The 18954-nt window shown below is 37.6% G+C and overlaps 1 protein-coding gene across 1 annotated transcript in view; it reads right to left on the bottom strand.

The window, feature by feature from the left end:
• The window catches only part of LOC134673594 (neuroendocrine convertase 2), a 108703-nt gene extending 91261 nt beyond the window's left edge, over positions 1–17442 (bottom strand). The window contains exons 1-2 of the mRNA XM_063531594.1: positions 17377–17442; positions 17023–17292 (exon numbers count right to left, since the gene is read on the bottom strand). Of these exons, the coding sequence (XP_063387664.1) occupies positions 17023–17292; positions 17377–17442 (336 nt within the window). The remainder of the gene's footprint in view (positions 1–17022; positions 17293–17376) is intronic.
• Between the last annotated feature and the right edge of the window lie 1512 nt (positions 17443–18954).

Below are 18954 nucleotides of genomic sequence, written 5' to 3'. Positions count from 1 at the left end.
ACCTAAAGATACAGAGTATAGTTAGCAACCTAACAGCAGTTTTTGTTCGTAAAAATAATAAGTAAACATTCGTAAATATAAAAATAAATCTACTTCCACAATTGGCATTTCTACTTGCTTTTAAGTTTAAAAATATAAAACATTGAATATTGTGGCAATTCGAATCGTAACATTATTTTCTTAAAATATAATTTACAGTAAGTATTAATATTATTTACAATTTAAAAGAGTAGAAAATTTTCGTCTAAAGTGCGCTCAACATCTTAGTTTTAAAACAAAAAAAATGACTAGGTATTTTTATTCCTTTTCTTAGAACAGCTTAAATAAAAACGCCTTTAGCTGTAATTAATGCCATGATAGATGATAGTGATAGTACTAGTATTTTAATAGGTATTTTATTGAATGTTTGTTATTTGTACAGTTTGACGTATGTTTTGCCGCTTGGTCTGTCCCTATATATTTGATTCTGTTTGTATTAATAATAAAACACATGTCCAAATCCAATGCACATACATTGACTTGTCATTGTTCCAGATAGTGTGAAACTTTTTAAAACAGAAATAACACACACACCCTTTTTACACGACTGCCCAAACAAAAAGAGTGTATTGTTTTCAGCGTTCATGTTTGTATGTATTTATTCATTCCTTTTTTATTTCTTTCAAGTTCATAATTTTCTCAACTACCTAATAAGTAGATTACTTTTAGTTTTTTCTTAACCTTTAGCCTACGAACTGCGAAGTCGGCTGCCACGTCACAGGCTTAGCCTAGTGTGGGGCCACAGGACACCTATTGATATTTGTAAACAAGGTTCTTTTCAAATAAATATTATTCTTATTCTTATATGGACACACGCTAAACCTCAAGCAGACTTTTCAGACTCACGTTTGCATCACATAACAAGGAACGAGACTATACCTACTGTTTATATTTGCGGAAGGGTCATATTAGTTTCGATCTGACCTGCCATGCGTGATATACAATTGAACAATAGGACGGTTTACAAAAGGTCTAATCCAGTGATGTATTGTATTCACTAAATAATTCTCTGTAAGTAAGTATTGTTGTCTTTTAAATAAATAAATTGAAATTGAATTCTCTTAAGGGTTTTTTGACTATAAATTGAATTAAATCAAACCTTAAAGTTTGAGGGTCAAGTCATCATTTCAAGTACTGAGGGATATGAACTCTCATGTCAGTTTATGCCATATGTTAAGTTTTAATTGCCATGCCCTCTTGAGATAAGACTATATTAATATAATACAGTCCCAGATATTAGAATTCATGCCATCAATTCGAGATAATATATACCCGCCTACGAGTCACATAGAGCGATGCTTCATTCAAGTGGGGGAGGATAATAGGAAAGTGGTATATTGGGATGTATGTATATTCGAAAATTAGATTGACTGTTAATAGTAACTACTAACTAGACTTCTATTGTGACAAACCGCATGTCATTTTAGACAATTTTTTATTTATTTATTAGTTATTTATTATACTAGAATTTACAACTTTTTAACCGACTTCCATTTCATAGAAGGAGGAGGTTCTGTATTCGGTTGTGGCTATTTTTTTTTTTCTATGTACGTTCACCGATTACTCCGACATCCGTAGTCCGATTTGAGTAATTCTTTTTTTGTTTGAAAGGAGCTACCTCCGAGTTGGTCCCATTTTAATTTGGTTCTGTTCTGATGATGGGATCCATGAGGAATTGAGGGAACTCCTCAATTTTTAAAGGCACATACATAGTGATTTGGGTGTTTTCTTAAGCAATTCGAGCATTTTCTCCCGAAAACCACCACTTTGATGAAGTAGATATGATGATTGTTTTGAAGATAATTTTTTAAATGTAGTATGTTCAGCGATTACTCCGGCACCTGTGATCTGATTTGAGTAATTCTTTTTTTGTTTGGAAGGAGTTACCTCCAAGGTGTTTCCGTACTATTTTTGGTTCTGGTCTGATGATGGAATCCATGAGGAATTGAGGGAACTCCTCAGTTTTTAAAGGCACGTGTAAAGTGATTTCGGTGTTTTCTAAAGTAACTCTAGCATTTGCTTCCGAAAACCGCCAATTTGATGTAGTGCAAGTGTAGCCTTACTACGAGTTTGACATTGACATATTCGCTAAGTTAGCGACGCTAACGTCTTCGTAACTTGCTTTTTATGCATCTCGCTCGCACTAATATGCCAGTACGAGCGCGATGCAAAGAAAGTAAGTTACACACACGCTAGCGAATAAGCCAATGTCAAACTCTTGGTAAGCTGGTAAGCCTTCCTGCCTGATCGGGGGTTAGGGTTAGGAGTTAAGGGGTCGGGGAATGGCGGTTGAAGGGCTGCTTGTTCAGAGTCGAGGGGTTCATGGATCAGGGGTAGATGCACTGTGAGGTAGAGTGATCGGGGGGTTGAGGGATTGGGTCAGTGGCGGGGCGGAGGATGGATTTAGTGTAGTGACAGGAATAAAAAATTTCCCAGACGAACTCGAGAAAATTCCTGATTACATATTTATGAAAGTAGGTACACGAATTCAGTGTTAATCATGATGTTGTTTTTCATTCATGCGTCGCGCTCTTAACAATGCGTTAAAACTAAAAATTGAAAAATAAAAACATTTTACAAAAAAAAGAAAACCGACTTCAAAAAGGATGAAATAAAATATTATCCTTTTTAAGTCTATGCGTTACCAACTGATATGTTTGAAGTCGGTGCCAAGCCAAGTAGTAACAATACCCGTCAAAAATAATCAGCATTATGACTATAAATCCCATTAGAACTGTACTAATAACTATTATAAATGTGTAAGTAATTCTGTCTGCCCCTTTGCCGCCTTTACATGACTAAACAACTGAACCGCTTTAGGTGAAATTTGGCAAGAACGTAAATTCCTTGAATTGTTTTATATTTTGAAATGTAGTCCTCTGAATAAGGGACAGGAAATAACTTAGTCCCAATCCCACGCTTGCGTGCCGACAAACATGGTACGGACCACAAACATGAACCCATCCATGATGGTGGAAACATGGTTCTATACCAAGAAGGTTTGATCGTGTGTTCTGCATGAGGTGCGTTCTTAGGTACAGTCGACGTCAAAGATATGTTTACACTTTTGCACCTTACTCCTTTGTAATAAGACGAAAAGTGTAAACATATTTAATGATTAACGTCGACTGTACCTACAGAAAGTACGTTCATTGTCATCGTGTAAGGCAATCCAACGATGTACATCCTTATAGAATCGCACCAAAATCATGGTATGCTTCAAAAGTTGGCTTGGCACCGACTTCAAAGATAGACTTAAAAAGGATTGGTAACGTATAGACTTAAAAAGGATAATATTTTATTTCATCCTTTTTGAAGTCGGTTTTCTTTTTTTTGTAAAAAGTTTTTTTCTTACATACAATGCTCCACAAAACTACATTTTGTTTGACTGTGGAGTCTCAGTACACTAAGTATAGTCTCAGTATGCCGGCGAACGCCCCTTTTGACCGTTCAAGAACTTCCATACAATTTTCGTTGCATTGCGATATTTGGTCGATCGAATTCATTGTACAGTCGCCATCAGATATATCGGAGCGGCCAAGGTGTTCACAATATCTGAACACGAACTGTAACGCCCTCACAATAGAGGCGTGTTCAGATGATTGTGAGCACCTCGGCCGCTCCGATATATCTGATGGCGACTGTACTTTGTAATCACCAATGTATCGATATTGCATGCAAGTCCTTGAGTCCTCTAAATGGGGCACATGTACATATGTGCAACGAATGCAATCGATCAAATGCCGCTATGTAACGTAAATTGCATGCAATTATCGGTGAGGTTTGTAGAGGTCGTAATGAAATTTAACTTTGCTAGTTAAATGTAGTTTTGCGTAGTTAGTATCCAAAATAAACTTGATACGTACGTTTTTACAGTATCTTATGTATAATAAATAAATAATAATAATTCAGCCTATATAGGTCCCACTGCTGGGCACAGGCCTCCTCTCGAGCGCGAGGGCTTGGGCTATAGTCCCCACGCTAACCCAACGCGGATTGGGGACTTCACATACACCTTTGAATTTCTTCGTAGATGTATGCAGGTTTCCTCACGATGTGTTCCTTCACCGAAAAGCGACTGGTAAATATCAAATGATATTTCGTACATAAGTTCCGAAAAACTCATTAGTACGAGCCGGGGTTTGAACCCGCGACCTCCGGATTGCAAGTCGCACGCTCTTACCGCTAGGCCACCAGCGCTCTTCTTAATCTTATTTATTATACGGAAAAACATAGATCAAATAAATAATGACGGCCTGTTAAATTTATTTGTATCTTGATCATAAGCTGGTTTTAATTTCACGTATCCTACCGACTGCGCCAAATTAATTATACTGACCACACTAAGCAAACAGTACCTACGTGTCTTATATTTAGTTATAAAGATTTATAATCTCGAAAATATCCGTAAATTAGACAAACTAAAATCCCCTGTGACCTGTGATACAATGTGTTGAATATTTTGCCCGTTTTGCCGAACCTGAGACGAAACTTAATTTTACAGTCTAGTGGTTCTGCCATCGCCCACACTGTTAATTGTACGTCGGTGGACCTTATGCCTTTTATAATAAGGTCCACCGATGTACAGTCGCCATCAGATACATCGGAGCGGCTAAGGTGCTCACAAATATCTGAACACGCCTCCATTGTACATTGTACATTGTATTGTATTGAACGGAGCCACGCCGTTTTGTCGTCTAAATAGTGTTTAGTTTTAAGTTTATAAAATACATATGTATGTTAGTCTGTAAGGTATTTGTAATATGGACCTTGTTGCCTGAATTAAATATCTAAATAAAAATAAATAAATAAATAAATTGTCAAGGCGTTAGAGGGCGTGTTCAGATATTGTGAACACCTTGGCCGCTCCGATATATCTGATGGCGACTGTACAGTTAGAAATGTTACTGTTTGTACCTATGTACGTATTGGAGTGGATCAAACGGCCCACGTCTTTGACGCTGGCAACAATGGCTGAAAAACATGTTGGTGGATTTTCCCGGTCTAGTGAGCATTGAGCGATTGTATTCGAAATAGCTTTCTATATTTGTAAGTTAGGCACACGTTTAAATTATGCTTATTAGGTATAGGTAATTATGTGATATTAATATTATATAGTAAGCTTCTTCATTTTTGGTACAAGCTTTTATCGCTGACTGTACTTTTCTTTCCACAGGCAATTAATACTCATCGAGACAATTCTAAACACCCCAAACACAATTAGGTTTCGTTGTTTTATCAGAGAGTTCCTATGGCCACCTCTGGTCTCCATCATCAGATCAGCTCGATGGTACCATAATATTGCATTGTCATCCGATTATACATGCATGCAAAATTTCAGCTCAATCGGAAATCGGGAAGTGGATCAAATTTAACTTGCAAGATTTGATTACAGACCGACAGACAACCCAACAAACAATTAGGCGACACTTAGCACTTATTTTATCACCTAAAGACATATAACGGCTGTAGAATAGCTATATCCTCTAAGCTTACAGGCTCTGGTGACATCAAGGTCTTTAAGAGGTCCATGTATAGCTTTAAGATCCACAGTAGCCGTTTTGGCCGCTATAATGGATCTTAAGCAGCTAGTGTTATAGCTCAAAGTGAATTCTACCACCTTAACATCTATATGAGTAATAAGCAGCTGCAATTTTCACTTAAGGTTCTAAACATGCGATAAAAACTCTTTTATAGCTCCGTTACTCGCAATCGCTTCTTAACTCTCTTGTCTCACTTACAGTCGAAAAGAGAAGTTATGAGTCACTTTTATAGATCATGTAGTCGCAGACGGGCGTTATTCAATACCTTAGTACATCTTATAGTGTTATTAGAGTCTTACTTACAACCTAAGCCTATAGCGCCATGTTAATATGACCGATAAATCAATAAGCAAAACAAAAACTGTTAATTAGAACGTAAATACTTAATAAAAATGGATACTTTTACTCAATATAGACATAATGTTAGTATTGTTGTATTTAAAACCGGACTTCACGTATATTGTGTAATTTTGCGAAAATTAAATAAGGTGGACCACAATTTAAAAAATATTATATTCAGATAAATATGCATAGGATTAGAGGCCCTTTAAAATTTTGTTAGTAATACATATAGTTATTGACAGTGTAATTAATTTCGCCATCATAAATCCGCAGATAACACCGGCATCGGTGAACTAAAATAATTATTTGCTTTTATTTATCCGCCATTACATTTCACTTCAAGCTGTCACAGTGCAAGTTTACAAATAATAATACAAAATGGAAACATCTGCAACCAAAGCAGGCAGGGCTAAGGAAAAAATGTGCAATTACCTTCTTGAGTGTTACAAATATTGACTTTAAATGCTAATATACCATCTAAAGCTGAAAGTATCATCTATATAGCTCTACACTACTACTCAAACAGTTAGTAGTCGCTTATTTGGCACCCTTTTAAATCCTAAGTTGTTAATCAACGCTATTACAGCACTACTTTAGCGCTCTTCTACTACAATAGTTTGTAGTCACCTATATGCAACCCATATAGCTCCTAAAGAATTAATTAACACTATTGTAGCTCCACTATACCGCTCTTATGTCTCTTTTTTTATCCGCTAACCCTACTGTAGCACTGTTATAAATCTTACGGTGATAAAATTTGTGCCCAATCCGGGGTTAAAACGGGGTTATAGCCGGCTATAACTCCTATTTTTAGAGTACTAACAACACCTTAAGAGTAAATAGGCGCTTATATAAATCTCTTGTAACCCTTAAATTTAGCGCCTAATGTTAGTTGGGAACGGTCGTGAAACTAAATAAAAGCTTGTAAAAAAAAAATGTGCCATTCTCAACCAAAAGGGTACTTATTGTCGGTTGACTTCCCATATAGCTTCAATTTGAAATTAACCTTATCGGCAACCGACAATGTGGTATATTTTGATTGATAGCGTCACATATAATTTTAGACATGTAACTTATCAGTGCCCTGAAGCCATCTGAGAGTTAAAAAATATATATATTCACTTTTTTGATAATTTTATACGTGTTTATTTTGAGTTACAGTCGTGTGTCGATAGATGGCAGTAAATTTACAGTGACTACAACATTTACTATGACAGAACCCCTCTATTCTATCTTTAAAACTTACATGCGGGTCAACTTCAACACACAATACATATAACTACCATGTAACAAAGACAGCATGCAATGCACTGTTTACTCGTGCTATCTCACTTCCTTCAAGTGCACTTCACGTAGAACTGAGTGGGATAGATAAACAAGTTACACAATGGACAGCAGACAATGGTTGTCACAACAGGGTATTACGTCCTCTACGGGGCTTAAAGACGAGAATGTAAAGCTTGAATGGGATCTGGAAATGTTCAATAGGCACTTATGTATAAATACAATATAGCTCAGAGTATTTTATAAAAAAAAAGCGCTGGTGGCTATAGTCCGTTTTTTTTAGCATTAGAAAGAACTTCGCAGAAGTAAGCTTATGGTTCCAAATCCGGCACTTTTAGCGGTAATAATTTGAAGTAAATTATATGTATTGACCAAATGACCATGCTACATTAGATAATTCAATAATTATTAACAATTAAAGAACCTGATAAAAACTGCACGCTTACTTCTGTGGAGTTCTTTCTAATGCTAAAAAAAACGAACTATAGGCCGGTGGCGGTAAGAGCGTGCAACTTTCACGCTGGAGGTCACGGGTTCAAACCCCAATGAGATTTTCGGAACTTTTATGTACGAAATATAATTTGATATTTACCAGTCGCTTTTCGGTGAAGGAAAACATCGTGAGGAAACCGGACTAATCCCAATAAGGCCTAGTTTACCCTCTGGGTTGGAAGGTCAGATGGCAGTCGCTTTCGTAAAAACTAGTGCCCACGCCATTTCCTGGGATTAGTTATCAAAGAGGACCCCACGCTCCTATAAGCCGTGGCAAAATGCCGGGATAACGGGAGGAAGAAGAAGAAGAGTATTTTATAAACCAAGATATTTAATAAGCACTCGGAAGTAGGTATTGTTTAGAATAATAGGAATTTCAAAAAATGACTAAATAAAGTAACTGGCCTTATTCCAAATGAGTGTAGGTCTTGGCTATGTGCACGCGTGTGGCACACGCCTGGCAGCTTTAAGCCGCATATGATATTTGACAGTTGACTTTTTAAAAAAAGGCAAAAAAAACGGTCAGCCATCCAAGTACTAACCCCGCCCGACGTTGCTTAACTTCGGTCAAAAATCACGTTTGCTGTATGGGAGCCCCACTTAAATCTTTATTTTATTCTGTTTTTAGTATTTGTTATTATAGCGGCAACAGAAATACATCATCTGTGAAAATTTCAACTGTCTATCACGGTTCGTGAGATACAGCCTGGTGAGTGACAGACGGACGGACGGACGGACAGCAGAGTCTTAGTAATAGGGTCCCGTTTTACCCTTTGGGTACGGAACCCTAAAAAACAGACCCCTTTTCTACCCTACCTATGTTTTGATATTTATTACTATATTCAATTAAATTTATAGTGTATAGATTTATTATTTTAAGTTATGTAATTTATGTAAGCGCACACAATAGGTTAAGAAAAGAGTGTTTTTAACTTTTTATTCGCCAACAAACTGTTCCGCAGTTTGGCGAAATTTCAAATGTGTAAATTTGTTTATTGTGTATGTTAGAAGTGTTAGAACTAAATAAAAAAAATGAAGCTTAAAAAAACAGATGCCACCCTTCACTATTAAGTATATCCATTATAAAATTAAAATAAAACATTATTTTTGAGTACCTATTAAATGTGGTAGAATAATCCTATTAAAGTATCGCGTAAAATCGCACAGTGGATAAAGGTAGTCTGCTATTTCCAAAAAATTACCAAATTACCACCAATTGATCGATTGATTATTTAGTCACCTATAAACATTTACACTTTACACACAGTTTGCAACAACTCGCCTTTAATTTTTAAATAAATCCTCAGTTAATTGAAACCGAGCGCTGTCACCATTTTTATCCAATAAACTTGTACATTTCCAGCGTTTGCGACGTGTTTCGTTAAAATTTCGCTGGTATTCCTCCCCGTAAGATTTCCCGGCGGACGGCCGTCACCCGCAATTATCGCCATGTGAGGCTGCGCAGCTAGCTTCCATTTGAAGCGGAGCTAAAGCTTAACAAATCTAATATATGTCACTTTAACATTGATATGATGGAACAGAATTTCGAGGGCATTCAGTTTTTAGGGTTCCGTACCCAAAGGGTAAAACGGGACCCTATTACTAAGACTTCGCTGTCCCTCCGTCCGTCCGTCCGTCTGTCCGTCTGTCTGTCACCAGGCTGTATCTCATGAACCGTGATAGCTAGACAGTTGAAATTTTCACAGATGATGTATTTCTGTTGCCGCTATAACAACAAATACTAAAAACAGAATAAAATAAAGATTTAAGTGGGGCTCCCATACAGCAAACGTGATTTTTGACCAAAGTTAAGCAACGTCGGGCGTGGTCAGTCAGTACTTGGATGGGTGACCGTTTTCTTTTTGCATTTTTTTCCGTTTTTTTTTTTTCTTTATTGTACGGAACCCTTCGTGCGCGAGTCCGACTCGCACTTGCCCGGTTTTTTTAAATAAATTGTCAATCACGGGTCCATTGATTGTGTAAGGTTCCAAGTTGTGGAAAATTTCCAAATGTATGTATGCGGAAGTTTCTGGAAAAAATCAAAGAAAACAATTTTAAGGGAATGGAATCAAATTTTAAAATTAAAGGTTAATAATATTGTCTTCGGTTACCGCGATTTAATTCAATGACGTTAAAACTTTCCCCATAAAGGTTAAAACTGTTATCAAAGTAAGTTAGTGTTTTGTGTTTTTTACAATAAAGAGTTTATACATACATTCATACAAAGTATTTCCTGAAACTAACATGAACTTATTAGTCCAATAAGGAGCCGGATTCTGATTTAACAATTCGCTATGGTTTTGATCTTGTTTTGATACACCTTGAGAATAGACTTCGTGACTTTTACTTTCGCTTGCACCAACCAGCGTGAGCGATACTCAAAGTCGTATCAAGACCGTAATAAATTGTTATAAATATTAGAATCGGGCTCTAGAATAACTATTAAGAAATAGGATGTTTAGTGTTCCTCCTTAGAAACTTGATGATTATCAGATTTAATTTCAAAGTAAAGACGATTTCAATTTTATTTAATATAGTAGTAGGCTTCAAAAATAAAAGCAAAACTTGAAGTAGACGCTTTGTACTCGATTGACGAGATTTTTTGTAGTATTCAATATATAAATAAAAAAACCGGGCAAGTGCGAGTCGGACTCGCGCACGAAAGGTTCCGTACCATAATGCAAAAAAAAAAGCAAAAAAAAAAAACGGTCACCCATCCAAGTACTGGCCACTCCCGACGTTGCTTAACTTTGGTCAAAAATCACGTTTGTTGTATGGGAGCCCCATTTAAATCTTTATTTTATTCTGTTTTTAGTATTTTTTGTTATAGCGGCAACAAAAATACATCATCTGTGAAAATTTGAACTGTCTAGCTATCACGGTTCGTGAGATACAGCCTGGTGACAGACAGACGGACAGACGGACGGACAGCGAAGTCTTAGTAATAGGGTCCCGTTTTACCCTTTGGGTACGGAACCCTAAAAATGGATATGTAATAAGTTAATAAGAAATCTATTATAAAAATATACTTAATATTGTAATATGAATGATGGATAACAAAATGTACCTAATAGACTTAATACTATAAAATATGTTTTTAGTTACAAATTTGACGTGTAAAATGTTAGTATAATTTACAAAAAAAAATGAAATTGAATAAGTCTGTCTTTAAAAGTTTTCAGGCTCTATAGTCCGTTTTTTTAGCATTAGAAAGAACTTCGCAGAAATAAGCTTGTGGTACCAAATCCGGCACTTTTAGCGGTAATAATTTGAAGTAAATTATATGTATTGACCATGCTACATTAAATAATTCAATAATTATTAACAAATAACGAGCCTGATAAAAACTGCACGCTCGCTTCTGTGGAGTTCTTTCTAATGCTAAAAAAAACGAACTATAAGATTTATATCTTAGCATTTATTAGGCTGTCTCCTTTACCGCTTGCGGGGTAAACGAGGCAAAGTTCTCACATATGCTGCAGTGACCCAATAACCCCGATGTAGTTAACTGGCACGTAGCATGTTCATTTGTAAATGGACGGACCTACTTATGGCTCGCGGTGGAGCTATTGGAGCTGTAGTGGATGAGGACTTTATTAAGTGCTTGGTGTTTAGCAGAAGGTATAACGACACAGTGTATTAGAAAGAGTGAGAGACTATAGCAAAGCTTATAAACTGAAATAGATGTCATATACTTAAGCAAGGCTCTAGGCGAGATAACGCCTCCATAGAGCGACTGGTCGTATAAGGAAGAATGGAGGGAACCAGATCGCGCGGCAGATCACCTAGCTATGCGCTGGACTGATCAAATGAAATCCGCAGTGGGAAACCGTGTAACTGACTGTGCCAGACAGTTTGCCAACAGGGAGAGATGGCCGGAGATTGTGCGAAAAGCTATATCCGCCTCTACTACCTATGCGGACTCCTCAACGTGACCACGACCGCTCTGTCAAGAGCGATACGACAGAGAAGAAGAGATTTAAGCTAAAAAAATCTCCACGTCTTGGCCACAGGAGGGGTAGTCACTTTTCTTAAGTATTTTCACACCTATCTAAGTTTTATAATTTATAGGAAGGAATATCGTTTATTATGATTTTATTAGGCCTTTGAGGGGGATATTGAAAATTGGAGACTTAATTGTATTAATACTTTTACAAAGTTCAACTTTTTCCCATATCAGCTTTAACATAATTACTTACAAACTAACACATGTATATACATAGGTATATTAAACTAAAAATCATAAAAGCTGTAAAGCTTTAGTACTTAAATGATCATTTCATACTACCCGCATTTGAAAGCCGTTTGGCATTTGTTTTTCATTTTGCCCTAATGGCTAACACAAAGCCGCAATTATCTATTCCAGCCTCACCCGCAATATTATGCTACAGTAACGAAGCCCGTTGTAAGCTCGTCCTTATTTCGTGACCCTTGTATTTACATTACAAAAGCATTTTGCAATTACTCTCATATTAAAGAGAAATCACGTTTCGATTTGATCTCAGGCCTATTTGTTTTATTTTGATATTGTTTATGTGTGACATCTGGGTCGCAATGATATGTGTATTTACCTTAGTATTATTATTTGTGGCGACAATTTTCATTATCTCTCCAAGCCAGAAAGCTCTCAAATTAAAGTCATTTCGGCTTATAAATCTACAAATAATACAACAAAGTTAACTTTGGAATAAAAGGGTACTTTCATTGTAGGACTTTTAATATATATTAGCGAGTTTTGTAGAAAAGAAATAATTTGAGGTAAAAACCATAAAAATAATTTATTTGAATTGGCATATATTATTACTTATCCTCCTAAGTCCTAAGTTCCTTTAAAAAGAACAAATTAAAATCTAATTTTGAACTATTAGGAATAAAAGAAGGTTCCAAATTTAAAACTCCAAAAATGAATCTGAGTCTTAGGAGGACATATGAATTGGAAGGTCAAAATCTGAAAGTCCTACACTTGACATTAGGTACCCGTAAATCATAAATGTCATAATCATAAAAATGTAGCAGTTTGATCTTTATGAACTGGATTCCCAAAGGATATTAGTCGCTAGATGTCTGTATAATCTTATTATATTCTGTCAGAAAGAAGTGAGAAATATATTTTTTATTTGGTAATAAAAATGCATTGGCTTATTACTTTGTCCTTAAAATAACTTACAATGGACCCTGGAGTAATGCCCAATGTCATACGAACCAACCGGCCTAGCCAAGGTGACAATCGCTATAGCTTCGACGACGAAACGCTTTATGTCTCTCTATCACTCTTCCATATAAGTGCGACAGTGACAGTTGCCTTTCGATAGTTTCGATCGCTACGGAGCGTAAGCGATTGGCATGTTGGCTACGCGGCCAGTAAATAGCGTAGTCACTAGCCTATCTAACACGTTACGAAATCGGCGCCAACTGTACCCGACCGGATGTATAATTTGAATTTAGATATGGAAACTACTATACTATATATTTATCTTTATCATTTTTATCTTTTCTAGGAGGTAATTGCACAAAAAAATACTGTGAGTCGAAGTGTATCCGCAAGGGCCCCCGATAACAATACGTAAGTAGCAATGCACGCACGAGAACTTTCCAAAGTTGCGAAACTTTCCACATGAGAAATTTTCGGTAACTTCTGAGAATGTTCTCGAGAACGAGAATTTATTTATTTATCGTAGTTTATACCATGAATATTCACGATAGTTTAGGTGTAGTCCTTACCCCCAGAAAATTCCGACTTTTGGTCGTCCGTTTCCGGTCAGAAAAATGTATGACGGCCCGGCCAAACGGTCAGACTTAGGTGGGGGGTGCTCGACCAAATGTCATAGAGGGACCCTGGCAGTTTTTGATGCCGCCATTTTTTTTCAATATGGCCGACTTTTTTTTTAACTTTTATAATTTTGTCCTGGCGCGCTGAAATTTTGATCACGGAATCTCGGAGTCCCCTAGATACCTATGAAAATTTTTTTTTTAGAAAAATGCTACAATTACGGGAAAACTGGCCACTTTTATTTTGTATGGCAACTTTTAAACGGTGCGTGATAGGTGGGGGTGCTCGACCAAATGTCATAGAGGGCCCCGAGACAAAACAAACTGCATTTAAAAAAAATCAAAATGGCCGACTTTTTTTTTAATTTTTTCAAGTTGGTCCGAGCGCGCTGAGATTTGGCATGGCGGGAGATAGAGGCCTCTAGATTCTAATGAAACAAAAAAAAAATTTTGGAAAAAATTGTCGAAAGTCGAAATGTTCTCTGATATACAGTGAGAATTTAAGCAACTTATTGGTAAATTTATCACAACAACAAAATAGCTAACTGTAATAGACAATAATATATGCATAATAACATTTAGTTTTAAGTTATGCCTATTTAAACTTTATTTCGAGTATATTCTCTTGTTTAAACAATAATTTCCAAGTTGCAGGAATGTTCTGAGAACATTCTCGAGAACGTTTCCGCTTTTTGGGAATGTTCTGCAATTTGTACATTGCTATACGTAAGATAAGATAATAAAAAAGCGCTGGTGGCCTAGCGGTAAGAGCGTGCGACTTGCAATCGCGCTTGAGGTCGCGGGTTCAAACCCCGGCTCGTACCAATGAGTTTTTCGGAACTTATGTACGAAATATCATTTGATATTTACCAGTCGCTTTTCGGTGAAGGAAAACATCGTGAGGAAACCTGCATACATCTGCGAAGAAATTCAAAGGTGTATGTGAAGTCCCCAATCCGCATTGGGCTAGCGTGGGGACTATAGCCCAAGCCCTCTCGCGCTCGAGAGGAGGCCTGTGCCCAGCAGTGGGACGTATATAGGCTGAGATGATGATGATGATGATGAAGATAAGATACAGTAGTTTCCATATTTAAATCCACAGCCTATATGTGTATCCCACAGGATTGATCTCTGGGCAGAGGAAGACCCAAACGGAGATGGCGGGACAATCTAGATACATTCTGTGTGGAGTGGCGGGAGTGTGCATTAGACATAAACAAGTGGCGGAAAAGAGGGGAGGCCTTTGCCCAGCAGTGGGACATACTAATAGGCTAACAAAAAAAAATGTGTATACTCATATACACATATAGGCGACGTCAAAGTTATGTTTACACTTTTGCACCGTACACCTTTGTAATAAGGCGAAAATGTAAACATATTTTTGACGTCGACTGTACAAATTTAAATGAGGATACATTGACCTACCCGCATGGTGTAGATTGGATCTGTCACTTGATCCCATTTACATACCGCAAGTTCAATTCCGGCAAATGAGACTGTTCTGCACGGTCACGGTTTTTAAGAGGAAAGGGCACGCGACTGCTTCACCATACAAACGTAGCCCCATTTTCCTCAATTTTTTCCTGACTAATAAAAAAAGCGGCCAAGTGCGAGTCGGACTCGCCCATGAAGGGTTCCGTAGCGGCAAGTAACATAATAAAATTGCGGTTAACGATTTATGACGATTAAAAAAACTACTTACTAGATCTCGTTCAAACCAATTTTCGGTGGAAGTTTGCATGGTAATGTACATCTATTATTTTTTTGTTTTATCATTCTCTTATTTTAGAAGTTACAGGGGGGGGACACATTTTGCCACTTTGGAAGTGTCTCTCGCGCAAACTATTCAGTTTAGAAAAAAATGATATTAGGAACCTCAATATCATTTTTGAAGACCTATCCATAGATATCCCACACGTATGGGTTTGATGAAAAAGTTTTTTTTAAGTTTCAGTTCTAAGTATAACCCCCAAAATTTATTGATTTTTTTCTATTTTTGTGTAAAAATGTTAATGCGGTTCACAGAATACATCTACTTACCAAGTTTCAACAGTATAGTTCTTATAGTTTCGGAAAAAAGTGGCTGTGACATACGGATGGACAGACAGACAGACAGACATGACGAATCTATAAGGGTTCCGTTTTTTGCCATTTGACTACGGAACCCTAAAAATAGTAAAAAGTCAAACGACTCCTTCGTTTCCACACAAAGGAAGGATACAGCTATGTTATACAGGGTGATTCAGGAGACGTGAGCAGGACTAACACTGCGCATTTTGTAAATTATAAGCAACTGTTTCGTATCAGTATTAGTGAGATTAACGTTAATTTTCTACTCGTGTTGAAAAAAAAATTAATAAATTTATTTACGATATGCATGGTCACCCTAAAATTAGAATACTAAACTACCGATATTCTGTGTCAAATTGAATGTCATCACTGTCATCACGGTCTGGTTACTTTTGAAAACTCGTATCTCATTCAAGTTTGACAGTTTATTTTCTTCGTAATCAAAATCCTGTCATTACTGTTAAAGAGGTTTTATGTTTATTAATTAGATCTTGTAGGGTAACCATGATTGTAGAGTTAAATTTGCCCTCACCAAAAAGTAAAAAAATAGGAAAAAGTGTCGTTGTTTCACCTAAATACAACGGTGATCGATCAATTATCAGTTACTGAGTGTGCAGGATTAGTCCTGCTCACGTCTCATGAATCACCCTGTATTATACATGGCGTCCCACGGCTATGCCACATGGAGGGAAAGTACCTTGAATATTGTAGATGGAACATTTTACTGAAAGAAGACATTATTTCAATTTAAAAAACAATTTAAACTGCATTCATAGATTTTTAAATAATTACATGGTTGAACCAGGAATCGAACCCGCTACACGAGAAAAAAAATACCCTGTAGCTTTATCATACCGATCGAAAGGCTTCATTAAAAGGATTATTTTTGGCTAAATAACATAGTGTCAGAAATAAAAGGAAGACCATATTATTAATTTTCTCATTGACCCCAAAAGTTCGTTACATTGCCGTCATTCAATCTCGGGTCCGTTTTTTCCTTGATAGGTACGGAACCCTAAAAATATAAATTTGTAAATCAGGTCCCAAAAACAAAAAAGTCTTATTTACAATTTTAGGAGATAGCGAAGTCAAGAAAAAGATTTATCAAATTATCAGCTTTCATTTCTGATAATTATTTTTTTTTCCAGAATTTCAGGCGTTCATAGAAAGCAAAAAACCGGTCAAGTGCGTGTCTGACTCTACTACTATACTTACTTACCAAGGATTGCGGCCTATTAGGAAGACAAAATTCGATTTACCCGCGTTTACAAACATTCAACCGAGCGCTGCAACGTCATGTGCTTGATAATACCTAGTTACTCGTAGTAAATACATAATAACTCGTATTCAATTTAACCTTATCCAGCCTAATTCGCCGCCTTCTGCCGTCGTCATCCGAAACCCGAGAACGAAACCCTACTCGCCTGTACTTACAAAATATGAGTATGTGCTTATGTTTACTCAAAATCACGTGGTCACTTACCGGGCCGAGGCTGTCGAAGCCGTGGCGCGCCGCGAGCTGGCTCGCCTCCTCGCGCCCCACCGACCGCTTGAACCGCACCAGGAACGAGTTGGTAAAGACCTCGGAGGATGTAGCCGCGGCTATAAGGACCGTCACGGCCACGCATTGCAACCACATGATAACGCTGTGGCCGGCAGCGGCTGACTGAGGCCTGTCTTCACTGACGTCACCACTATCGACCTGCGAACCGCGCACGCGCGCCGCACATCCTCCATTCAGCCAATCTCGCCTCTAACTCGCCTCGGATTATGAGAACGTCCCTACATCACCATTGTTTTGAATAATACAACCTAGAAGCCGTTAATACTGAGTGACCTTGGGCAGGGTTACGGGGTCGTCACTCACGGCGCAGCTTGTGTTAAGTACCAAGTACTTTGCCATGGAAACAGCGCCGCAATTCGGTTAAAAGTTTGCCTTTTAAGTAACGTTTATCGTGGCGCTGTAATAGCGTTTACGTGTCAACCGATTGAATATTAATGTAGGGCCATGATGGATGAGTGATATCACGTTATCTCTCTCATACAATAAGTAAGCAGTGGGGATAGAAGCAGAAAAGAGATACACGTGCATTTCATCGCTGCATGCGTCATTGGGGCCTTACAGAATACATGCAACGATGAAAAACATGTATGTATCCTTTCCGCTTTTATAACTATGATGGCATATGCAATGTGCAATGGTACATGTCAAAAGGATGGCACATCTGGGCAATTTCCAAGATCCATTCAATCTATTAAAGAAGTTAGATTTATATTTCATGCAATGTTATGGTACCACGTAGAACAGGCTCATATTTGTGTCATGCTGTTAGTAAGTAATATGATAAGGTATTCATTAATGTGTAAGTATATTTATAAGTACATATAAACTTTTGATGGTTGCGTATTGTGTAATGCGGCAATTTCAAACAACCTGTAGCAGACGGCTCTTTGATTACAAGGATTGCATACTTGCATAAATAATTGTTACAGACGGCATTCGCGAGATATTTAATTTCTTGCATAGTTTAAACCTCATGATACTCTAACGTCATAACTTAACCGATGTCCCCAGAGCATTGAACTCGGTGAAGCCAAAACAAAGCTGGTACAGATCCCGTGCGGGATACTTATTGTATTGTATTGTAGTTAGGGCGATTTTCCGCAACTCGACGTCTTGCGACTATTTTGCGTGATAGGGGGTGGACTAGTCTTGCCAGCCCAGCTCCTCGAGAAATCCTATCAAAACTTTGATGTTGAGTAGGACCTCGGGGAGGTCTCTCGGGGATCCGAGATGTTTTGCCCTGTAGGTATGGGGCAAATCCAATCCGCTGCATTCCAACGTCACGTGAGAGGCTGTTTCTTCTTTCTCCATGCACCCACGGCATAGGGGACTGTCTGTGACACCTGTTATAAAAAGATGTTTGTTAAAAAGTCCATGACCTGTTATGACACTGGTTACCATACTCAGTCGAACCGTTCCTAGTTAAAGGAGCGTCCTTGTGAGCTTACCGTTCATGCTAGGCATGGCTTGCTTGGCCTGTCTGCATCCAGCTTGGTTTAGCCAGTGTTCTGTGTGTAGTTTCCCTGTACGTGCCAGCTGCATTGAGCGGGATACTTAGTAAAATAAAAAAAACTACTTAGGTATCCGAAATAAACTTTCTACGGTTAAAGTTCCTACGAGTAGTGCGTTTGATGAATTGTTTGTTGTTTTATGGAAGGTCGAGCTCCTTTTTTCAATTTTGAATTTCGCGCATTTTCTGTTAAGAAACTGGTTTGCTCGGCTATAAAAGTGCATCAAATCAAATGCCTTCATATTTCCAGTTGCCATGCCTCGTTAATGAATTGAGCGAGCACCAACCTAAAGGGGCCCACTGTTTACCAATTTGCCGGACGATATCAACCTGTCAGTTGT

Source organism: Cydia fagiglandana, chromosome 18 (genome assembly GCF_963556715.1).
Source record: "Cydia fagiglandana chromosome 18, ilCydFagi1.1, whole genome shotgun sequence".
Lineage (NCBI taxonomy): Eukaryota > Metazoa > Arthropoda > Insecta > Lepidoptera > Tortricidae > Cydia > Cydia fagiglandana.
Note: the sequence above shows the minus strand (reverse complement) of the source record. Positions and strands in the feature narration are given on the sequence as shown.